This window comes from Miniopterus natalensis, chromosome 2, assembly GCF_054644295.1.
Source record: "Miniopterus natalensis isolate mMinNat1 chromosome 2, mMinNat1.hap1, whole genome shotgun sequence".
In the NCBI taxonomy this organism is placed as follows: Eukaryota; Metazoa; Chordata; class Mammalia; order Chiroptera; family Miniopteridae; genus Miniopterus; species Miniopterus natalensis.
Genome location: NC_142082.1, coordinates 28,857,028 through 28,882,601, shown reverse-complemented (window position 1 = coordinate 28,882,601; position 25,574 = coordinate 28,857,028). Strand labels below are relative to the sequence as shown.

General features: G+C 37.4%; 1 protein-coding gene across 1 annotated transcript in view; it reads left to right on the top strand.

Moving 5' to 3' along the window:
• MYO16 (myosin XVI) overlaps positions 1–25,574 on the top strand; it is a 385,194-nt gene that overhangs the window by 55,634 nt on the left and 303,986 nt on the right. Inside the window, exons 4-7 of the mRNA XM_087814233.1 lie at positions 3,624–3,767; positions 12,298–12,406; positions 16,861–16,985; positions 21,305–21,430. Coding sequence (XP_087670359.1) covers positions 3,624–3,767; positions 12,298–12,406; positions 16,861–16,985; positions 21,305–21,430 — 504 coding nt within the window. The remainder of the gene's footprint in view (positions 1–3,623; positions 3,768–12,297; positions 12,407–16,860; positions 16,986–21,304; positions 21,431–25,574) is intronic.

The window sequence follows — 25,574 nt, the reverse complement described above, 5'->3', positions numbered from 1 at the left end:
TTATACTTGGCTTCATGTTCTGCTGCAACTATTTTAAATATATAATAATTTTTGAAGAAGGGACCCCACGTTTTCATTTTGTACTGAGTCCCACACATCCTGTACCTGCTCCTGCTTGGCACTTTGAGAGGTAGCAGATAGTGACAAGAGAGGCTGGGACATACAGGTCCAGGCTGCAGGTAGAGAGAGATGGCGGTGTCAGAGTTCTGTTGAGGGTGACAGAGCAGCTGTCCAGCCATTTATTTGGTATATAAAGGGCCACTAGAAATTGGTCAAAGAGGTAAAGACCAACCTGAATTGAGATGAAGATTTACTAGCTTAAAGGAAATTATTTTTAGGAAGAATTCAGTTTACTATCTAACAATAATATTGTAAGAATATTGTAATAGGAATGTTCAACCATCATAATCTTTTCAGACAAGTGTGATTAAAGGGTATTTATTGCTGTCAAATTATTATTCATAATTCTCTGAAATGTGAATCTAAAAATGACATTATTTGCGAGGGGTTGATACCACTTTCAACACTGTATCCAATTAACTTTTTTGGGGGTAAAATACACTGAAAAGCCACACTGTGGGTATCTTTGAATTGTAAATGTGAATTCCTGAGGTGCAGGGTGAGGGTACCTTGACAGGCACAGGAGGAGGAGGTGTCACATCTTTATTGATTATGCAGTGAGCTATCAAAAAGCCAATGAGAGCCAAATAGAAATTACTTCCATATGAATTTCCTGAAATTGGATCTTGCCCCCAGATTCCAAAACAATCTATTGAGTTTTCTTACTCTGGTTCTAACCTTATCAATCATTGTCCCCAAATGTGCAGCTACTGTGGATGGGGTTTCAATTCCTACCATCAGGGCCTGATAGTAGTGACCCTTTGCTCTTGTTACATAAGACGTGAAACATCTGATAGCCAAAGATCCCAGTTCCAAACTGAAGCTAATCTCTCAAACTTCATATGTTGACATTGCTCCAGGTGCTTTCATGCATCCTAGTAATCATGCGTGCTCATATCTTCCCCATGTGAAACGTACACTCTAATTTTGCATGTACTTAGTGTATCTTCTTGAGACTATCAGGTAATGGAGAAAGATGGGAATGTTCTTCAATGACTATATATTATGATTGTAGGAACCACAGTTCCTACAGCTTATTATTTTTTTTGTGAAGTATCAGTTCAAATCTTTTGCCTAATTTTTTAAATTGGGTTGTCTTCTAATTACAAAATTTTAAGATAATTAAATAATAATAAAACATAAATATATCTACTTAATCCCATTTGCATGCTATCAATCTGTCCTATGTCAGTTTGTTAGAAGTTTTCCCGCAGCTCACTGATGATCTATCTGTTCATTTATTTAAAGTCATTTTCCTCTCTGTGTTTCATGATGTATAATTGATATTACTGTGTTCAAGTTCATTAATCTTGTCTTCTGCAATATCTAGTCAGTTATTAATCCCATCCAGTAGTATATTTTTCATTTCAACCATTGTATTTCTCATCTCTGAAAGTAAAATTTGAGCCTTTTTGACATCTTCCATGTTCAATAGTTCCCCTAGCTTTTTAAACATACGGAATATAATTGTAATAATAGTTTTAACACTCAGATTTGCTAATTCTAACAGACATATGACTTCTGAGTTGGTTTCCATTGATCACTTTTTCTTCTCATCGTGTTTCCTATGTTTCTGCTATTTTATATATATATACACACACACACACACACACACATACACATACATATATTATATCTATATGTATAGAGAGAGATATATATATATGGTAATTTTTTTTGGATGCTAGACAGTCAATTCTGCCTTGTTGGGTACTGAATATCTTTGTATTTCTGTTAATCTTAAACTTTGTTTTGGGGGCAGTTAAACTATTTGGAAACAGTTTGATCCTTTCAGACCTTGAATTTAATATTTTTTAGGCGGGAACATACCCGCATTTAGTTTAGGGATAATATTTTCCCACCCTGGATGCAAGACACATCTGGTCTCTACTCAATGCGCCATAAATTGTGAGTTTTACAGTTAATGGTGGAAACAAGCACTATTCCTGGCAATTTATGAGCTCTGAGTCCTCTCTCTTTTCAGGGGGTTCTTTCCATGACCTTGAGTAGTTTCCTAGAATGTGTGTACTGATCATGATTCCACCGAGTACTTGAGGGGGGCCTCTGCAAATTTTTGACTTTCTCTCTCTGTGCAACTCTTCCCTCCTCGCTCCTCTGCCCTGTGCCCTCTGGCCATCATGGTCTCTCTGGACCTTTAGTTAAGTTTCCTCATGACCGATCCTCGTCAACCAGGATTCTCCTCTTGGTCCTGTAGCTTGGCAATCCCTCAGGGCAGCAAGTTGGAGCAACAGCAACAGCAGGGCTGCCTTGTTTATTCCCCAGATCTCCTTCGTTTGTCTGTTTTTGTTCAGTAGATTGAGCTAGGAAGGTAAATATAGTTTCTGTTACTCAGAAGTAGAAGTCCTCCAGTGAACTGTCTTTACTTTTATTACTCAGTGACTAGGTGGGTACGGTGGCATCACAGTACTCCTGGTGGTGGCATTACTTTGTACACATTTTGAGAAGGGAATCCAAATTGTGCATCCAAATTCTATAAAAAGTGTATATCTTACAACCCAGAAATTTTACTGATAGGTATTTGACCTATTAATAGGTCTGTTTTTAATCTATTTTTACTAATGTGCATTTGACATTAGTATGTCATATGATGCAAATATTAAAAATTCTTATATGAGGAATGAATAATTTTCATGGCCAGGTACAAAATGACTATGTGGGACTCTACAAAACTTATTGAATATTCAAGATGGTGACAGCAGGGCATTAAACCAATGGCAGGGTGCATCTAAGCGCAACTCCATGGATCATATACCCCTGAATCCAGCTCTGACTTATACATATAATATTATGAGTTTTAACTGTAAGTGGTAAATAAAAACTAAGAAGAAAATAAGTTCCTGAGGCTTTGACTTAGTATATTATGGGATATCTATAAAATACAATATTATGCAATCATTAAAACATGTTAGAAGTTTCTTTAATCACAACAGTTAGTTTTTCCAAGATAGCATGTTGTGTAATGCCTAGGTGTCTTATGTAACTAGTTCAAAGGCTGTATATGAGAATGTTGACAGAAGAAGATGGAGACTGAAGAGTCTTGTCTGTCTTGGATAAAATAAAGTGGTAAAACTTTATTGTTTTGGCAGTGAGAAATTATACATGCTTTAAAGGAGAAGGATCATGTTATTAAATCTGTATTTTAGAAAGATAATTGTGATAAATGGTCCAAGATTTTCTAATAATACTATCTATAAATGAAAAGGACCCAAATAGTGAACTATTTCTCTCTCTATAATACCTTCCCCTTGCTTATTTTTCTTCGCACTGCTCATGGACTCCATTTCCCCTTAGGTCTTACATATGCCCTTTTCTTGTAGATTAGTTGGGAAACATGAATACATTCTTTCCCTTGTTAGATCTACCTCTAAACTTCCAAAATTGGCTTTGAAGTTTCTACCCATGGAAATTTGGAATAAACCTTATCATAGCTTGTTAAAATATTAAATTTTCTTTTTCTTTTTTGTTTTTTTTTTTTACTTTAGTGTGCTCGGTATGATAATGCCTTCATTGCAGAGATCCTGATTGACAAGGGGGTCAATGTCAACCACCAGGATGAAGACTTCTGGACGCCAATGCACACTGCCTGTGCATGTGATAACCCTGATATTGTCCTGCTTCTTGTATTAGTAAGTAAAGCAATTAAGTTTATATTAAAAAAGTTTAATAGAAATACTATGAACATAAGAGAGGAACAAATGAATGAGAAATAGTTAGAGAGCTGGCAATTAGTAGAATCTAAGAGAGGATGTGGGAGAATTTGGCTTATAAAGGAGATAAACACCTCTTTAAGAATAAAACAAAGATTGAATAAATAGAAAGAAAATTAATAGTTTGCTAGTAGGAAGTTGAAGACAGTAAGCCTGTTGACTTCAATTTTCTCAGTGACGTTGAAGTCCAGATCAACTGCTGAGAAGGAGAGTAAATATTGTGTTTGGTCATGTACCTAAAAAGCTGATAATGAGGCTCTTAGCTCAGTCCTTCTGCCATAGATCTTATCAGAAAATCAAATTTACTCTGAACCACTTGGATTTATAGCTCATTTTCTAGGGAGGACTATAATCTCTTAAAATATGGCAGGGTACCCTATCTCCTAATATTTAACAAATCAAAATGATATAAAGGGTTATTTATAACTAAACAACGTAATTTTTTATAGTAATATTTCATCCAGGAATAGTCACAGTAACTAATGAGTGAAAGTTTAGAATGGTTTAATCTGGACCTACCAATTTAAGTCATCTAACACAAACTATTTCCTCTTTCAGTTGTGACAAAATTGTTGGGTTGCAGCAGTTGGCTGCAAAACCCATAAAAATGATCTAGTTCCACAGAGCCCATTAGACATAGTCCATGACACAGTTCATCCAACAGGCAATAAAATTGCTAACATCAGATGTTCAAACACAAAAAAGACCAAGGATGGAGAAAGTATTCACTGCAATTTCCAGCTTATTCCATTGTTACTGAAGTGAAACACTGATAAAGATGTTACTAAGCATCTCTTAGTAAATGGCTATCCATTTGCTAATACTTACTCCTAAACCTTCTGATTACAAGGGGTGAAAATGCTTGCCACCCCTTTGAAAATAAAACAAATTAAAGTGACACTTTATCATTCATTTATCATTATTCATTTCTTGAAGTTATGTATAATAGTGAAGTTTATTGAATGGCTCTGGGATATGTATCAAATCATATCGGCCCAAAATTTTCAATAGGAGGGAGAAAAAGTGTGAGATGATTAGTCAGGAACACAGGGAATCATTTTCCCCAATAAAAATGTCATACAATTTTACTCAATTAAATCATTTTTCTTTCAAAATAATTAATGCCAGAATAAAAAAATTGTTTTTTGGGGTTCAAATGCAATGAACTGTTAAAACGTGCAGACTTGTCACGGCTTTAGAACTGCTAACAGAACAGAGTAACTTAGCAGTTGTGGGCACACTGAAAAATTAAATGTGAAAATTCAGATCTGGCATGCTGCCAAGATATGAAAATCTTTAACCCAAAGTCATATCAGAAAAGAAGTAAGAACTGAGCGAGGTTATTCAGATGCCATTCCCTATGAAATCACATTCTGCAAAATAGCAAAGAAAGGTCTATTGTTCCTCTCTCAGCAGGTGATGGAGTAGATTCTGAAAATATTTTAAAAGCATTTATTTAGGGCACAGATGCAGTGATACTACATGCTAAAAATATATATCTGAACATGTTAAGGTAAATATGGTGTCAAGGTTTTCAGAGAATAAAACCTGACATGCTTTGAGTGGATCGCTTTTCAGTGTGATTTATGCTTGAATAACCATAAAGCTTCTTAAAATCCAGGAAGTAGAAGTTGCCGTGGAATTAATTTTTAAAAAACTAGAAAATAATTTAAGTTATTGAGCACTGGTGTTGGAACATGGCACAAATTAAAAAATATTTTTAAAACTAGATAATGCGGAATGTAAAATAATATATATATATATTTGAGATGTTCAAATAATCAGTAAAATAAAGTGACAGAAAATTCTGAGTTAATAAACATTGTATAATTATAATGTATAATGCACACTCCCTGCCCCATTAGATACATACACTCTGCCCGTGTGCCTGTCTTCCCCCATCGTCATGACAAACTTTTGTCATGTCAGTAGAGATTTCTTTAGTATGCCTGTAAATGCTGTTCACACCCTAGCCACTTGGAATTCTGTGATTACCTTTTCTTTCTTACATATTTTGCTTACTTGACATGGTTTGTCATTTAGCTCCACAGCAATGCTACACATAAATCCTTACATACTCCAGAGTAACCATTATTGATTTCAGGATGTTTACAGATGGAGCTGTGAAAAAGTGTCCCAATATAATTTCAAATGTTATAACAATTTAAATTGTTGTAATACAGTAGGTTTAAAATTGTTTATTACCATAAACATTTACAATGATTAAAATCTCATATTTTAGTATCCCTTGATGACTCATCTGAATCACTTATTACTATAATGAATGGTCAATTCTAACTTTATCATTTTCCCACATTTATTAGCTGCTCTTGTATTGTAAGGAAAAGCTTTTTTTCTCCCCTTTATTCAGGTATTTAGTTGTTTATTGATATCAGCATGAACTCATGGATTCTTAGCTGCAAAGTTACATTACAAAACAAAAAGTTCACTTTTACCAGGTGATGAAAGTTATGGACCAAGGGACATCATGTGTCTTTCGATATGATACAATGGGAGAACATGCCATCCTCTGTGGTTTTCCTGCCAAAAATCTTATTGTAAGGACACATCAGAAAAGATCTTAAAAAAAAAAAAAAAAAAAGGAAGACAAAAGAACTGTTCCAAATGGTAGGAAACTAAAGAGAAAGGACAACTAAATGCACTGGGTGACCTTGGAATGCATCCTGAATTGGGGGAAAATACTATCAAGGATATCACTGGAAATGTTAATGCCCTTTGAATATGGGCTGTGATTTAGATTAACAGCACTTATCAGCGTTAAATTTTTCTGATTTTCATAACTTTTGTGCCAGAGAATATCCTTGTTCTTATTAAATGTGTACTCAAATATTTAGGGGTAAAGGGACAGGGTATCTGTGACTTACTTTTCAGTGATTCAGGAGAAATAAAAGAAAGCAGCGGGGAGGGGGAGAGAGGCAAAAGTATAAATAATTGGTGAATTTGTATAAAAGGTAGAGTATTAAGAATATTAGTTTTTCAGGGTTGTCATAATAAGCACTACAAACTGAATGGCTTAAAACAACAGAAATTTGTTGTCTCACAGTTCTGGAGGTCAGAAGTCCAAAATCAAGGTGTCGGCAGGGCCACACTCCCTCCGAAATTTGTCTCCCCCAGCTCCTGATGGCCCCAGGCATTTCTTGGCTTGTGGCAACATCACTCCAATCTGCATCCATCTTCACATGCCCATCTCCCCTTTCTTTCTGAAAAATTATATAATGGATGCTATTATCAATGGAATGAAGCTGAAGATCATATATGCATAACCCATAGACACACACAGAAGTGTGGTGATGGCCAGAGGGAAAGGGAAGTGAGGGCTGGGTAGAGGTGGGTGAAGGGGGGGATAGGGACAGCTGTTATAGTGTAAACAATAAATAAATAAAAATACAAAGAATATTTTGAAAGCTGCTAAAAATATTGAAATGTACAAAGAATATTTAAAGAAAAGACATTTAAGAATATCATGTCTTGGAAGAGAAAATATAATATTTTAGAACACAGGACACCAGCCATATTGTTTACTTTAGCATGGCATCATCTTAACTTAGCTAATTATACCTACAATGATCCTGTTTCCAAATAAGGTCACATTCATAGTTACTAGGAGTTAGGACTTTAATGTTTCTTTCTGGGTGATGCAATTCAGCCCATAACAGGTATACAGGAGTTCTTTGCACTACTCTAGAAACTCTGAGTAAACCTGAAATTATATCAAAATAAAAAAGTTACCAGAGAGTATTAGCATATAAAAAGTGCTGTTTGTTTATTAAAATGCCATTAGGTACCTCTAATGAAAGTTTCATTAAAAATGTGTGAGAGAATTATTATTTAATCAAACAACTGATAAGTATATCTATTGATACTAAATTATTACATACAGTAAAAGAATATTTGTTCATATGTCACGTGATAGGCAGTAAATAAGATTTCTGTTTGGGGGGAATGATATATTTAAATTCCATTTTCAATACTCGAGGAGCATAGTTTGCAACAAATTGGAAGTTGGTGGCCTCCCAGTGTGAATAATTATAAAGGAAATGTGATTAGGGTGCCTAGTAGGAACTAAACAGTCCTCAATTACAAAAACATTCCAGAAACTTCTGTTGATTTTGCATATGTAACATTGATTACTTTCATTTCCCTGATGAAAACCAATCACTGATTGATTGATTTTCTTGAAGTTAGTCTGAAGAACTTGCCTCAGAGTCTGTATTGTACTAAGATAATATTTTTTTGTCGAACTTTTCTTACTAATGCTAGTTTTACTTAATTTGGAATTTCTTCTTTTATTTAGACAGAGGATAATCACTACTGTCAATATAAGGAATTTGACATCTGGTGATTAAGTGTAGGAATGTAAAACCAGGAAGGCATTTCTCTCTCTCTCTCCCTCTCTCCCTCTCTCCCTCCCTCTCCCCCCCCCCCCACACACGCACACACACACGCACACTCTCACACCCTTCGGAATTAGTACATGGAATATAAATGAATTTTCTTGAATCATGAAAAAAGTATGTATGTCTTCCATCTACCCTCGCTCTCAGAATTCTTTTTACACACCCAGTTCCTAACTCATATGTTTTTATAAAGGATGTCATTCAGTAATTCTAAAATATTACTTAAGATTTAGTAAATGTATAGTGATTGCTAAAGTTATTGTTCCATAAAACAAGTGCAAGCTTGGATATTCTTAGTCCTATATTTGGAAATCTAGTCTGAGATCTTCAACTAAGCCTGTTTCTCACCCCCTGGACTAAGACAACTCTGTACACAGTCAGAGGCGCAAACTAGCACAGGAGGAAATGTTGACTGTTGGTGTCTCACTCTGAACCACGGATCCAGGGAAACACTGATTAACATGTGCGCCAGCTCCAGAGCACTCCTCGGGCTTTTATACTCAGAGCTGAAAAACCAAGTAATGGACACTTACATATGGAATCAAATTTGAAATTTTAAAAGAACATTTAAAAAAAGATGTTTAAGAATGCCATGTCTTGGAAGAGAAAAATAGTATTTTAGAACATGTTTCAAATTCTCACACTAAAAATGGACAATGTCAAGAGTGATATTTTATTGAATTGAATTATTTGTTGGCTCCCACTGTGCAAAGTTGAGAAAATTCATTTTATGTTCCTGAGTGGTTCAATGTAAAATGAAACAAAACAATGTGTTTTGTTGTTTTAAGAGCACTAACAAATACCTTATAAATGCTACTAATTCCCAGCCCCTTGAGCCATTTCCTTCTCTGTATGCTAGAAATGAGACCATCCTGATGATATTAAGAGAAGTCTTCTGACATTTTGAGGAAATGTCCTGCTTTGAAAGTGAACAGTGCCTTCTTTCCCATGGGACCTATTAACAACTATAATTGCGCATTAACTTCTAAGTCAGTCTAAGAATAATAGTCAGCTATGAATCTTATCAATGGTATTTTTAAAAAATAGATGTACAATTTCAGAATTCTAATTCAAGAAATACAGCTTCTCCATGGATCCTCTAGGACCTATGTTGTTATTGCACATAGCTTGTCCTGTCTGTGGACATCTGTCAATACCAGGCTGTCCGAGGGGTGGGGCAGGGCACCAGGACCACTGCAGGGGGTGCTCTAGCCCACAGAGAAAACTGAAAGGGAGGAAGGGAGGAAGGGAGGGAGAGAGAGAGAAAAAAGAGAGAGAGGACTATTTCATAAATGTCATTGTGGAGGCCAAAAGATATTTTTCCTCCCACCTTCTGAGTTCTTCTAGCTGGACTAATCAGATGAACAGAGACAGAGTAACAGTAGAAAATATCCAAAGTTTACTACAGGAATGCACATTCAGGTGGGGGGGGGGCGTGCCATAAGGATAGAGACACAAAGAACTTTTGGACAGTTGAGGTTTCTATGCCATGCTAAAGCTAAGGAAAAGGGTGGCTGTGGTGTGGGACTTCAGAGGGCAGGAAGGCAGTTTACAGGGAGATGGAAAGTGAATGTTTGGTAAATGAATGGTTGCTGGGCCACCTTTAACCATGAGATGCGGGGAGAATTTGGGGCAAATGGGTTTTGTTGGGTTCCTCTCCGCCTATCACACACTAATTTATATTAAAACGTAGTTATCTGTGAGGCTCTCTTCCTTCCTGGAGCAGGTCCCCTATCTAAATTTCTTTGGGTAGTTGTGGGGGATATGAAAGGTTTTTCCTGAGTCTTTTGTTTCCTTATAACCATCTTAAAAACAATATCCCCAAAGGTGTATTGTGGGGTGGCCACCTCTGCTTCCCTTCATTATGCATGTGGAAAGGTGGAAGGCAGGAAACACAAGTATGCACATAGTGCTTTTGTAATATTATCTATTCCCCCTTGGGAAAAAAGGTCAGAAAACTTATTTTTAAAAATTATTATGAAAATTATAATTTGCCATAATTTTTAGTGATTAGCTTAATTCAGCGTTTGGCTCCATATTTTCAGTTTGTTTTAAAAAATCTTTGTCAGTACCTCATATGTGCCAGGCCCTGGAGTAAGTGTTGGGAATATAAAGAGGCATGAGGTGTGATCTGTGATGAGAAAAGCCCAACTTCTGTGTAGGGAATGTTGCCCGGTAATTTAGCAGCACAGCCCAGGGAGTGATTGATGGAGTGAAATTTCAGTGAATGAGCTCAGCAACAATATTCAGCACCGTGTTTCACTTTCAGACTTTCTTTGAAAGAACCTCATTACTTCTAAGAGTAGACATGTTCTCTCCAAGTGCCCCGCGTCTCTCAAGTAGCTCTCCTATTTATTTTTGTTGTGATTGATAATACATGACTCTTAATGATATTCACCACTGCTTTGTGCCCAGATGTTTGGCATAGATAAGATTCTATCTGAAACAGATATGCACCGGGAAAAAGAATAACTTGATTGTCTCCCACCTATTAGTATTGAAATTGGTAACAGCACCCTAGAGATCTGTGTCTTAATTGATTCTTTAATAATTGATACTTGGGTAGGTATGCAAAGTCTTATTCTTACAGTGGGGGACTAAAGAAAATGAATCAGCAAAGTGCACTTCAGAACAGCGCTTCAAGTAATTTCTTTACAAGCTGAATAACAGAAGTGAAATTAAATGCACTAAGAAAATAACTTGAAGCCTTTAGGATCTTAAAATTCTTACTTTCCTTACATAAATGAACATCTGAAATATATAACTTGCTCTGTTCACATAAAGGAGTATCTTTATATGGTTATAGAATATGGAATGTGGTAAACTCTAGATGGTGAAGTAAGCCACATGGCTTATCTGGAAGCCAAATATTAAGATATGGGGCATTACACGCTTTTACATACTTTTTTGTTTTGTTTTTATAATGCATTTAGAGCAGTCTTTTGGAAAACCTGAGGTATAGGATATTTATACACACAAACACATATGTATACCCACAGAAACACGCAAAAAGAAAATCCCCACATTTTAAAATATTAAATTATGAATGTGACAACCTTTTATGTAAAGTTATGCATTTGGATGTTATATGAACTATATGAACTGTATTTATATTGCAATACATACGCTTATTCAGTAAAAAGAATAAGGGGACATTTTCATTTGTTTGGCCTGAAATTTTCATTTAATGACATGTTAATGGTAGGTATGTGGGAAGCCTTGGACACTGGGAACATGTTCATGCCATGCCCTTGGAGAAACGATGCCTGATCAATTAAACCATGCCTGATCAGTTTTATGGAGTGCATCAAATAATGCAAAGCAATGGTGAAACTTATGTGACCAGTTTTTTTAGAGCAAAAGCACATCCATTATTGTATTTAAGCTGAGATAGTAAAGGGTGGAGCAGGTGTGCTCAGAGGTTCTTGATGGAGGGGCCTTTGAAGCTAAAAGATGCATAATAGCCATATGTAACATATTCTACTTATTAATGTCTACAGATTATGCTTTTATTTCCTTAGAAAAGTTTCTGGAAAGAAAAAACAACCAGAAGCCGTTAGCCCAAGCCTTATTAGAACATCATGGTGTGAGAACAGCTCTCAGATGAGTTTCTGTGGAGAGCAAGGAGTATAAAGATTTTTATAGCATAGTCTGGGGAAGATCAAAGTTCATACAAGAGTCATGGGACACTTCTATTGTGTGAGAAACAAGACAGGCTCTACAGGTGCAGCCAGCACACTGGCCTGAGTGGTTCAGTAGCTATGAATTGGCTTTTTTGGGTTTAGCAAGAGGGATGGGGAATAGCTGGGATTCAGATCTTGTAAGGGTCAGTTGAACATTTTTAGACTGTCAAAGTTTCTCACAAAGTATTTAATACATTGGTCTTAAAAATAATTTCAGTTTTCTGCTTGATTGTATCTAATGTAGACTATTGTGTATCTGTTATTCTGACTAAGATTGAAAGGAAAGAATTGACCTGCTTTCTATGTTAATAGTGTACATGCAGTATATTTGTTCTTTTTTACTTACAGGCTGGAGCCAATGTCCTTCTCCAGGATGTCAATGGAAATATCCCATTGGATTATGCTGTAGAAGGGACAGAATCGAGCTCTATTCTGTTGACTTATCTGGATGAAAACGGTAGGCCGAGCTTTGGAAAACTAAAAAGATAGATGAAGAGATCAGTTGGTGGAATTAGAAGTGTATTTATTATTTAAATCTGCTTACATGATTTCCTGTTGATGTAGTTTCCCTAGGTTGTGTCAAATGAGTTATGTTTCTGCACTGCATTTCACCCTTCTACTGCAATGCATTGTTGATTTAGTCAATGCAGTTTAACAAGCCAGCAAAATTCTAGAGGCCAGTAATGAAGGAGCATTTTAACAAGCATCTGAAGTCCATAATTAGTGGGACTGGGCTTGTAATTATAATCTCTTCTCCACTGGGAGGAGAAGGGAAGTGAACCAGCACATTGAATTTTGAGGTAACGAGAGCGAGGTCATCGTAAGTGTATTCTCGTAGCAGTCATGGTCCTCTTAAGAATTATTCCACGTGGGTAAGTGAGGGCAACGGTCAAGGACAGTTTGCACAGGCATCCCAGCATCCACTCTTGGTGACACTTGGAGACAGAAACCTTATCGGGAGAATGCCCCGTGATCATGGTGCTGGCCTGAAAAGATGAGACTAAAGCCCCAGATGTATTCAATGGCAAAGAACATTTAATTGCACAGACCCAGGGTATAATTTCATGAGTAAGTTCAACATTGGCAAAGTGAGAGGTACTTGAAATCTTGAGCTCGATGTGGTGTTAAAATAAAGAAGTATGCTCTCCTTTTTTTTTCTTTCTGGTATTTAGGAATAAATAAAAACAATGAAATTGCAATCCCTTCAAATATGATCTATCAGAGAAAAAGATGAAAAATTTTAAGAGCCTCACCATGCTTGTGACTCTATTTGTGCCTCTAAGAAAAGCCCGCACATCTGCCTCTTTGTTCCCTGTGCTCTTCACCTCCTCCAGATCGCTTGTATCAAAAGGTTTATTCTGAGGATGGTTTAGAATAATAATAATTAGTACTTAGAAGCCATGAGTTCTTAAAAAAAATAGTCTCATTAATTCTGAGAGCAAGGTAAGTACTGTTATTTTCATTAGAGCAAATGTGAGCAGAGCTGTGCTGTTGAAGGTCACTGAGTCACGGCCTGGGGACAGAAGCAGCAGGGGGCGCAGGCCATGTGCTGCAGTCAGTGTTTCCTCTACATCAGTCCCCTACCTGCTCCTCCCTGGGGAAAAACCTGCCACTGTGCTTGGAGACCCGTTACTTCTAAACAGAAGGAGCTGAAAGTTACGCACGTGCCACTGCTGGGAAGTTTTATTATTTGCACATTTGCAAAACTTGTCCTGTAGTCCCATGACTCTGAATGGGCATGAACTTGACTGTCTTTTATTTAGCTGTGCCAGTTCTGTGTGATGTTTTCCTGCTCTTCTTACTGTTCTGGATTTTTAACAGCCATCGTAATAAACGTTTCTCTCAGGAAATTAAAATTAACACTCTATTTACAGAAGAATTAACATTACTTATAAACCTTTCCAACTCATTAAAGGATTTTGTTTGATAAGACATTTTAGTATTTTCAAAAGCATTATTATCTACCCTATATAAATAAAAATACATGTATTCCTTTGAGAGGTTGCTTTAAAAAACAATTAAGGAAAATAATGAGAGGAAGGTCCTAACTCCGAACGGTCAGGAGAAAAATCTGTCACAGTGATGGCTGTCACAGTCAGTTTGTAAAATACATGTTTGCTGGAACAAATTCAATATAGTATCTCTTAAATTTTTAACTCTGTTTTCCATTTGTCACTGCTGTGGCACTGGCCTCTGCCTTCCATCCACCTGCCCCCCCAGCCTCATTCGCAGTCTGGTTCCATTTCTGACAGTGTCCCTCCTACTTATGTTTCGGCTGCCCCAGTTCCAGTAAATATCGTCTAATTCAATGTATTCTCCCCTTGTTGGTGCACTTTTAGAATTATGTGCTCTGACAGCGTGGGCCGATGTCCTTAGAAATGTCCAATATCACGAGATGAGAATCTTACTGTTTAGCGCCCAGTGTCTCAGCATTGCATTCGTGCAGCTGGGCAGCTGCAGTCCTTGAATTTTCACTCTGCGTCATACAGTTTCAAATCAGGGTACTTACCATGCTGTCACATCAGGACACATGTGACAGGAGGCAGTCGAGGTTATGAGCAAGTTGATTACATGGAAAATCACTGGTCACAGGTTCTAATTGCACTGTCACCACCGACATACACTGTGCACCCGGGCAGGGCAATTAACCTCAGCACACGCCTGAGCGATCGGGGCTGGAAAGCGAGACAGCGCGGAGGGCGGACTGAGCAGGAGATGCCTATTAGGTCTCCAGTGCAAGGCAATCGCTGGCGTTCAAGGAAATCAATTGATTACAAAATGAGCCAGCAGGGAGAGAAAGCAGTGCAGGGCGAGCTCAGAGTGGCCCAGGGCAGAGAGATGCTCACCATGGCGGCGGGGGCGGGGGGATGTATCTATTATATACATGCATATAGATATATATTCAAGTCCCTGAAAAAGAAAGAAAACACAGTCTTTGCTCAGCCTACATCATTGCACTCTGCCCTTTCTCCTTCATTTCAAATCTGTCCTTTTAGAAGAAGTAGCTCATGTTTATTCTCCTGAGTTCCTAATCTCCTCTCAGCCCATGGTCCCCACTGATCCACTGGAAAGGTCCCTGCCAGGATTGCGGTGCCCTCCTGGGCTCCCTATCCAGTGATCACTTTTCTGTTCTCTTACCTCATCTCTCTGTGATAGTTGCTGACTCTGATCACACTCTGTTATGAAAATTTCTCTCACCTGCAATGATCTTTCCATAGTTTTCCTTCGCTTGGAGCTTCTACTTAGTTTTCTGCGGATGTGCCACTTGTACATCCAGATACCAAAATGTTGGTAGTTCCCAAGAGCTTTGTCTGTAAGTATCTTCTTTTATCACTTCAGACTATTCTGGCTTATCTCTCCCTCTTTCTTGGGTTGTTACCACCTACCTGTTCCCAAGAATATTCCTGCAGCTTAGATATCTTTCAAGACCCGCAGGCTCGTGTGTGCAATGTTCGGTATCTTGACATGGATATCGGACAGTTTGAAATAACATGACTATATGGAACTTACCACTGTCCTTTCATACACTCTATATAGGTTCTGTTTTATCATAACAGTCAGGGACCCAACTATCTGAACATCATTTTTTTTTTAAATCCCTCACATCAAATTGTCACCAAATCTGACAGCTTCTGCTCCCTTGACATCGCTTTAACATGTCCATATCTCTCACCAATTATGCTGTTATACCTTAGTGAAAACTCTGGTCTTTCTATTTTGGAACAGCCTCAGCAACTGGTCTTCTTTCCTCTTGTCCTTGCCGTTTGTTCTTCAGAGGAACCACAGATTAATCCGTCCACAAATGACCATGTCTGTTTCTTCTGCTTAATAAAGTTCATTCAAAGTGTTGTTCTTTCACCATCCTCTTCAGAATCACCCAGGGTTAGGGTGTCAGTGCATCTCGTTTGCCTTGGACAGTCCCACACTCTGCCTATGGTCAGGTTTGGGGAGAGGGGTTAGGTAGAGGGTTACAATGGCCTTTTGGCTTGGACGTGTTTATTTCTCTTTGCTAGAGACAACTTACTTTATTTGCCTGCTCAACTCTTTTGCCTACTACCAATCTTGGGTCACTTAGGAAATTTACTATGGAGATAAAAATTGGGGTTAGATGCACTTCTAGGAGCTTATTAGAGAATCTTATGCTAAAATCATGGGACGGATCATTTCATAGTGTAATGAAAAAATTATCTATAACAGTAGCATAGAGTACACCCACTACAGAATAAAGAGAAAGCTGAATATTTACAAAAACAACATTACCCGAGGAGGGACAGTTAAGGAAAGTAAAGGTAGGGTCCAGATTGACTTGATGTGTGAGTGTAGTTTCAGTTTTGCACAGGCATCTGACATCACTGCAGCAGATGAAGCTAAAGAGACCAAAAATTACATAGATACAATCAAATGTTATCGGGTGGCAGTAATTAGTATCACATGTACAGTACTATTAATTAAACTACAGATTTATTCAGATTCTTTCCATTTTTCTACAAAAATCTTTTTCTTTTTTTTTCTCTTCCAAGATACTACATTGCTTTTAGCAGCATCTATTTTGGCCAAAAAATCAGAGTGAAAACTATATATTTATAATTTCTTGTAATTTAATTCAGGTACTTTAAAATACTTTGGGCAGTGTGTATTGATTTATACTTAAGTAGATATCCTCTGAGAACCTGCTCTGTGTAAGATATCGTATCACAAATTTGGCATATATTAAAAGGAAAATTATTCAAGACTGCACTCTAGCTGGAAATAGAATGCTTCCAAGAGAAATAATTATAGTGCTTTGAGTGAGAATTCAAAGTGAAGAGGGGCTTCACAGACGAACACGTTGGATGAATATAAGATGAAACTATTTTCGCTCCAACAGCTAAGTATCTCTACACTCTGTTTGAAAGGCTCTTTTCCCCCTAGGGGTGGATCTGACCTCCCTGCAGCAGATGAAGCTTCAGAGACCCATGAGCATGTTAGCAGATGTCAAACACTTCTTATCATGTGGAGGAAATGTTAACGAGAGAAATGATGAAGGTGTAACACTGGTAAGTCACACTGTCGTTGACTCAGAAATATTGCTTAAGTGGAGAATGTATGGTTATTTCTAAAACATAGAAATGGCTATAGTTAACTTTTAAATAATGTCTTCTTTGATCATAAAAGTAATATATATCCATGGTAGACATTTTAGAAAGCACATAAGTATGCAGAGGAAAATGCAAATCACTTATGCCACCACCCAGAGGAAACTAGTGTTTATATGTTGATATATTTTTTCCATTCTCTCTTCTATGCATGTTTTCCCTACAAATATAGATGATTTTTTTTTTTTTTTTTTTGCATTTCTTTGTCAATGTGATTTTAGAGTTGGAACTTAGAGGAGAATGTTTTTATTTTAAGCAAAACAAACTATGGGTTAGTCTGGTGAATGAATTTCTAAATTCAAGGAAACGCCTGTTATTCCTTTTTTTATTGCTAGCAGGCATAGCTGCAGTAAGTTAAAAACAGAACAATTAAATTTGGATTAAAGTTTATATAAGCATAAGTTCAGGCTTCAAAATATGAACATTTGGCCCTATTGACCCATAAAATTTACCTGGACTGGGCACGCAGGGGTTAAAATAAATTATGATGGAAATTCATATATTAAAGCTCAGAAAAACCCAATAAACTAGTGCAGCAGTGAGAGTATGAAGCTCTGAAGCACGGGATGCACAGAAGTAGTTGGATCCAGTGACTCAGTTTCTACCATGGAAAAAATATGGTGTGAGGTCGAACACGGTAGATTTCAGTCTGAACGGCGGTAAGTGCAATGGCCCTGAGGCAGAGCCAGGTGTGGTGTGACTGAGACACAGCAAGGGGGTAAGTTTGGCTGAGCAGCGTAAAGGAGAGGAGACAGGCAACCAGAGTCAGATCACACACATTGCGGGCCTCGGTGAGGGCATTCGCAGCTACTCTGAGATGGGATCACCTTGGAGAGCTCTGGAGAGAGATGGGCACGGTTTCACTGCAGCTCTAAAAAGCTCACTCGCTCTGACTGCTGTAAGGGTGGACTGACTGCAAGAGAAGGGCGAAGCTGAGAGTTCCACAAGGAGACTCTTCCAGGAATGTAGGAAAGCGACGGTGTGGCTCGGCCAAAGGTGGGAGAAGTTGAGGCAGTGAGAAGTGGCTCGTTTCAGCCAACATTAAAGGAAGGCCCACTGGCGTTTCCTGGCGGAACTGTGGTGTGAGAGAAAGAAGAGACTTCAAAAGGGCTCCGGGTATTGTTAGCTCGAGCAGCTGGAGTGACGAAGTTGGCATCCAGTGACACAGAGAAGGCCGAAGACCGAGCTCAGTGCCGGAAAGACCAGAACCCTTCTGGAAATGCAGAGATAGAAGCGCCTCCTGGCCATCCCGGTGGAGCTGCTGAGCTCCTGGTTGGGCCCTGCGTGGGAAATCCGGGAGGCGTCCAGGCTGGAGAAGCAGCTGCGGGAACGTTCGCGCTGTGGGATCCCGACAGGCCCTGGCTCTGGATGAAGTCACGAATTTGATGCAGGAGGAAAGGGGATTTGGGACTGTGTCTTGGAGCTTAGGAAAGAGAGGAAGTTCCAGAAAGAAGGTGAGAAGGAGCAATTCCCAAAGTAGGAGGAAAAGCAAGAGAATGAGATGTCCTGGGAGCCCAGAGAAGAGAGTATGAAGAGGGGGACTCTTAGATACAGCTGAGGGGGCCAGGGAAATGGGCATGGCAGATGATTGACTGTTGGATTTCGTCACATGGGGGCCATTGGTCTTCCTTTCTCGGGTAGCTTCAGTGCAGCGGGAGGGGGTGGTGTGTCAAAATCCAGCTTAGGGTGGGACATTAAACTAATCATTTGTCACATGGAATGCCCTAATGCCTAACACACAGTAGAAACCCAATAGAGCCTTTGTTTTTTAAAAAATCACTGTTGAATTACACTAACGTACACGCTTCAGTCACTGTGAATAAAAAGACCTGCCGTTGTTCAGTAGGAAAGCTATTGAAGTAATCAATACGGGGTAATAGATTGCTCTCATTTTTAACTATCTTCAGTTTTTACATTCCTTGTGACTTCTTTTTCTTTTTTTTATGGAATAGAGGGCATTGCTAAGAAACGTTCTGTAATAACAATCTCATGGTGTTCATCTTTGGGCTTTTTACAAGAAAAGAAGCAATGAATGGAAAGGTAGAAAGTTATGCCTTGGAGATCAGAGTATTTAGCAAGTGAAAGTTGAGTTCGATTGTTAGGTCTAATTGGTTAGTCTGTTAGGCTCCTGACTGCCGGCTCTGGCACTGCCTTTGTGTAAGGCACGTGTGTATTGTGCTCTCGTGTCTACTGTTGGTGACAACGTGAGATGCGTTTGTCCTTAGACCGATTTCTGTGTCTGAGCTGGAATGTCAGTTGTGGTTCAAAATTAGACCTAATTTCCCACACTGTTAAATTTCTGTGCAAAAGAGATGAAATTATCAACAAAGGTTCAATGGGAATAAACTTCTCGTAAGATGCTTTTATGCTGTGTTTTTCTCTTCTTTTGGAATATACAATGAAATAATCAAATATATTATGGCCCTCTCTTAATTTACATTAATATTCTTTGTAAAAGAAAGTTAAAGCCTTAGAAAATGATCCAGTGCAAAATTAAAGCCATGTTATAGAGCATGTGGAAATTAGTTCCTGAATTTGAGTGTATATATATATGCTCTTGGAAAATACTACTGTAATAATTAGCATATATTTCACAAAGATGCTGGCTGGTTCTTTACTGTTTTATCACAGAATTTGATGTCTCACATCTGGCCTTGAGATATACGGGTTTTTGGAAAAGAATTATTCATGAGATGTAAATATCATGCAATCTTATCTTTCTTTCCTTTTGTTATTTTGGGAGTTCTGGTTTGTCCCTTACATCTGGATGGAGACATAGCCAGTGCACGGGTTTTCTTGTCATTTTTAGGGAATGCAGCTCTTATGCCACAAACCGTAGCCTCAGTTTAGACATTAGAATGTCCAGACCCATGTAATGATTAAAACTCTCAACTGGTATAAAGCCCGGGCTCACTGATCTTTTTAATGCCGCACTCCCCTTTAACCATATCGTGTAGCCTCTGAGTCCCTTTCAGTATAATGTTTTTATATAATAAAAAATGGTGCATAGAATTACAAAGAACGCCAGTTATGTTGAAATATAGTAATCATAATATTGAAATTAAATTTGTTATACATAATGCTTGTGCTTCTTTATTAATTAATACACTGAGTAACAGATCTAATAATTACCATGATTTCATAGTAGAGTTGAACATGGTTGATATTTTGAAATACCTGCTATGATAGTGATGTGATATGGATATCATTTCTTCTGATAATTATATCATGGCTGTGCTGCCTATGTTTGTCATTGAAGAATTTGCTAAACTTTTAGGACTTAGAAGAAAATAAAACTAACCATTTTCCCACCCAAGGTTGCAACCCACCGAAATCTTCCTACAGACTCTGAATGGGCCTGTGAGCAAACCCAGGTGTTAAGGACCCTGATTTCAGTTAAATCTTGAACTTGTTCCCTGTGTAGGCCTTTGTCAGATGAGTTTTTCCTTTTCTTTTTCTTATAATTTTCTCTTAATTGTTACTATTATAAAATCAATTGTGTAGTTACTTAATAATGTAATGCAAATTAAGTTTGATGCTAGTTTATTACAAAGAAAGGCTGTGGCCTTAGAAACAGGAATCACCACTTCTGAAACCTTTGATTTTCTAAACCCTGATCTCATCACTGCAGTTCCTGAAGCCTTATTTCTAAACTTCAGGTTGCGTCGTGAAACTAAACTGGGAGAATGTTAAAATGACAGCTACACAATCATCTTAGAGCTTGTCAGGATTAATCCATCATTTCCGGTGTTCCTGTCCCATTTCTGTGTCATAAGCATCACAGTGATCACATTTCCTGTTGTTATTTGCATCTTTGAGTCCCCCTCCTGTAAACACCAAATGCAGAGCTGGAATTTTAGTGTTAGTCAGGACATGTTTGACTTCTGGGAGAGTAGTGGTAGTGTATTGAATTATTATATTTTGTATGTAAAATTATTCATGTTATAGTAGAAAGGACATTCGAGATGGAAACAAGGGTTACATGAAAAGGTGTACATTGTCAGTCAGAAGGAAAATAATAATTGACTTGTAAGCCTTTTTCAAGGAATGATGACATCCACTTGTACCAAATAAATAAAATTATATATCTCTTCCTTTTATTAAGATCTCTGTAGTTTAGGTTCAATATTTTATTAAATTGTTCTCTTTAAACCACTAAATAAACTGTATTGATATTGCTACTTATTAAAGATAAATAACAAAACATCCCTTTGTTGCAGTTACATATGGCATGTGCCAGTGGCTACAAGGAGGTTGTATCTCTTCTCCTGGAGCATGGTGGAGACCTCAATGTAGCAGATAATCAGTACTGGACCCCGCTTCACTTGGCAGCAAAGTACGGCCAGGTAAATGATTTCCTGAGTTAGTTTTTACAAATTGTTTTATAATCAATGCATCATTTTATATTAATTTTATTTTATTTCATGTCATATAATTTAACTTTTAATGGTATCATCTTAATAAACAAATAGTTTTATGATTGAAAGAAAACATTTATTTCTAGAAGGATACATACTAACATATTTCCTTAGGACTGCGTACTGCATATTGTACTCAAAATTATTGGAGAAATAATCAAAACTTAGAAATATTCTTTATAAAATGTACTTAATGCAATAATCTTAATACTATATAGCCCTTATAAGCTTACTGTTTCATGGGTCTGTAATAATTCTGTGTGTTTTCTACAGTTAGTAAATGTAAAGTAAAATTACATTTTGTATCTTATTTTTCTCTATAAGTTATATTTCATTTTAATGAATGAATGAATGATGGGTAGCAAGGTTCTTTTTCTAATTGGTTTTTGGCTATGTAGCTAGGATAACTTGGGTTATATTGCACAAATTAAGTTTCACTAGGTGTCATTATATCATGAAGTAGAAGCAGATTCTAACTTTTAAATGGCTTACATGGGTGAATGTGACAGCGGCATTCATGATAGTTCATTGATATTAAAATCAATTTATAAAAATGTGTATATTTCATTAGAGAAAGTCTTAGGAGTAATAGTATGAAAAATAATTCAGTTTTACATATGTATGGAGATTTAAGCTAAATTTGTTGATTTCCAAACATTAGTTTGGGATAACAATTATACTCATTGAATATTAGTGAAATCCCTTAGATTCTAACCAGTTTGCAAAATACTTATCATAACATTTGAGTAATGCAATTGTTGAAAGAATTGAAAGCATTGGAATTTCAGGCATTCTAGAAAATCACCTTACTTAGGAAAGGTCTTCAAATTAATAAAAATATTCTTTACTTTGACATTTTCCATAGAAAAAGATTTAACCATTTAGTAAATATTTTTATCAGACTATTAAACTTCAGATTGTGCTTTTAGCAAGTGAGTGTGTGTGTAAGTGAATGGATGGGGTTAGGAGCTGAGGTTGCAGGTAGCTGAAGTCATTGGCCTCAGGTCCAGGTTCCCCAGGTCCCACTCAACTAGACCAGGACCTGGATGCTAAACCTAAACAGGGTGACTGCTGGCTAAAGTATTGGAGGATTAATACCTCAGCACTTCACTTCTAGCACAGCAGCAGCTTGCAGTACACTGGGTGAGAGGTTTTGCCATTAGTTCAAAATAGAGAAGCAAACATAAGAAAGTACTGTTTCCTAGAACACAAACTTTTGGCCTGAGCTGAAGAAATGGTAATCAGTATATTATCAAAATGTGCCCATTATAGTCAGGAATTGCTTCTGGAAGGAGCTAAACCTGGAAGTGAGCAATTGCTTGGTAAAATGTAAACCACTACCCCAACTTGAAAAAATCAAAGCTTTCATTTTACCCAATTTTTCACTTTTGATTGGAATTTTAGATTTTGGATCAATACCATTTAAAAAAGCAACAAAGTGGTTCCCTTTAACCCCTTTTACGAGGTAATAAGCTCTGGGGGACTAGGACCAGATTTTAATACATATTTTTTTAAAAAAACGTCATGGACTAAGCATGTCACTATTTCTCTTATTAGAAATTTAACAATTTTTATCAGAACCCAGTGTGCAGATTTTGTTTTATTTGGTTGCAGGTTCAATGAAATATTTGCTATGAATTGGTATATGTTTGTATTTTTAAGTTCTGTGATGTCCATTTGATTCTTTCTTATAACATCTATGTTTTCAATGAGATTTTCTATTGTTTTAGTTGTTTCAAGAGAGTTTCTAATTACTTGTTGAGGCATTCTTATAATGACTGCTTTAAACTCATCAGCAAATAATTCTAGCGGGATTCATCTTGCTATTGATGTCAGTTAATAATTTTTTCTTATTCAAGATATAATCTTTTGACCTTGGTATGATGAGTGGTTTATCTTGGACATTTTGACTATTATGTTAAGAGAATCTTGCTTTTATATAAACCTGTTTTAGCCAGTAGCCGTCCTGCTTAGGTGTAGCATCCAGGTTCTGATCTACTTGAGTGGGCTGTTAGTTCCAATGACAGTTGAATTTTCAGACCCTTTGAGGTGCTATTTTGGAATCATTTGTTTGTTTTATGCCCAGGGGCTCCCACTGGTTCCTGCTGGTGCCTCCCCCCTACCAAGGGATGAAATGGGTTTCCCCAAGGCAGGCTACCCCTTGTCTCTCATTGGGGTAGGGGAATTTCCATGGGGTCAAAAGGACTTTCAGATTTGGAGCTTATTGGGACATGCTCCTTCTTGCAAGTGACCCTCCCAGCCTCTCTCATTTCTTGTGGAAGGAAATTGCCTCTCTTGGCACTTAATGTTAGTGGGGTCATGGTTTGGACTCACCTGATACTATCAGAGGAATATGGTTTGAATGGAGGTGGGATGCATCTATCTGGGTCCCTTTTTGTTGCTAGGCTGGGGTGGGAAACATCCTGGCTGGAGATGCCTTCTTCTACTGGATGTTAGGATGTAGGTTGTCCTGCCTGTGATTCCTCCCTTCTTGGGGTCCTTAGCCAGTTCCACTTTTCAGAGTTCTTCCTAGGTTGGTTGTTATTTCCAGGGCTTATTGGTGTAATTGGCAGAGAGGACCAAGAAGAAACCAGTCTAAGTAGATGTGTTTTAAAACCACTGTATTTGTTTTGAAAAATACTTATTTCTGAAAGCCTTGTAAAGCTTAGTAAAGTGTGATGAAAAGACATTAACTATGGTTATTTTCACATGAAACCCACCTGGGGAGGCAGAGTAGGAATTAACATGCATTCACAAAATTGTTTTATTGTTGCCATCTTCGGATCAGCATGTTGAGCATGATTACATGTGACCAATTTTTCCTGACTCACATTTTGCAGGATCATCTAGATATGTCCATTTTACATCCAAGGAGCTATACTAATTAAGGCAGAAAGGAGTAGTGGCTATCAGAGATGTTATCCCTCAGGTCATCAGATGAAGCTACCCATCCTTTGCTCCGAAATTCAGAGACAATTTCAGGGGTCTAGAGTCCTCCATGAAAACAAGGCACAGTCCTTCCAGGGGCTCATAAGAAGCCCTTCTCTGCAGAAGTAGAAACTTTTATCCAAGAAAATACATTTTAAAGGGCCTGTATTAGAGCTTTATTATATGGTGTTAAAAGACAAAAAACACAGTCAGATAAAATTTGTGTCTTGGAGAGAGACATGTTTCATATAACCATGACCAAAGATTAAGGAATATATTAAACTAATAAAGCAGCTTAGCTATATAGTAAAAATACTTTCAACTGGTTTTAGTGATGAAAGTAGATTTTTTAAAATGTTATTTTACTCCATTATGTTTAACCATAAATATCATTGAATGATTAACATATATGTTGGATGTGGTACCTGCCAGGCCTCAGTGATATAAGGAATGTAAGCCCAATTAAATTGCTGATTCCTTCTTAAAACTTCCTGAAGTTTCCTGTCATATCAAAGTCATAAGGTAGAAGAATCAGTGATTAATCAAAAGGAGAGAATTAGTGGATATTAGTACTCTCACCCCACTTACCTGTCACATTCAAAAAACTTCCCAAACTTTGGGTTTTCTTTTGTTTTTCAATTACATTTACATTCAACATTATTTTGCATTTTTTTCAGGTATACAGTACAATGGTTAGACAATCATATACTTTACAAAATGTTTCCCCTGATATTTCCAGTACCCACCTGGCACCATGCATAATTATTACAGTATTATTGACTATATTTCCTATGCTGTACTTTACATCCCCATGACTATTTTATAACTACCAATCTGTCCTTTCAATCCCTTCACCTCTTTTACCCAGTCGCCGCAACTCCCCTCTCATCTGGCAAACATCAGTCTGTTCTCTTTATTTATGAGTCTGTTTCTGTTTTGTTTGTTCATTTATATTGTTCTTTAGATTTTACATATAAGTGAAATCATATGGTATTTATCTTTCTCTGACTGACTTATTTCACTCAGCGCAATACCCTCTAGGTCTGTCTGTGCTGTCACAAATGGTTAAGATCTCTCTGAACTTTGGGTTTTCTAAATCTACATTTTCAGCCTAGAGAAACATAGTCTTGAACTTACATGGGAA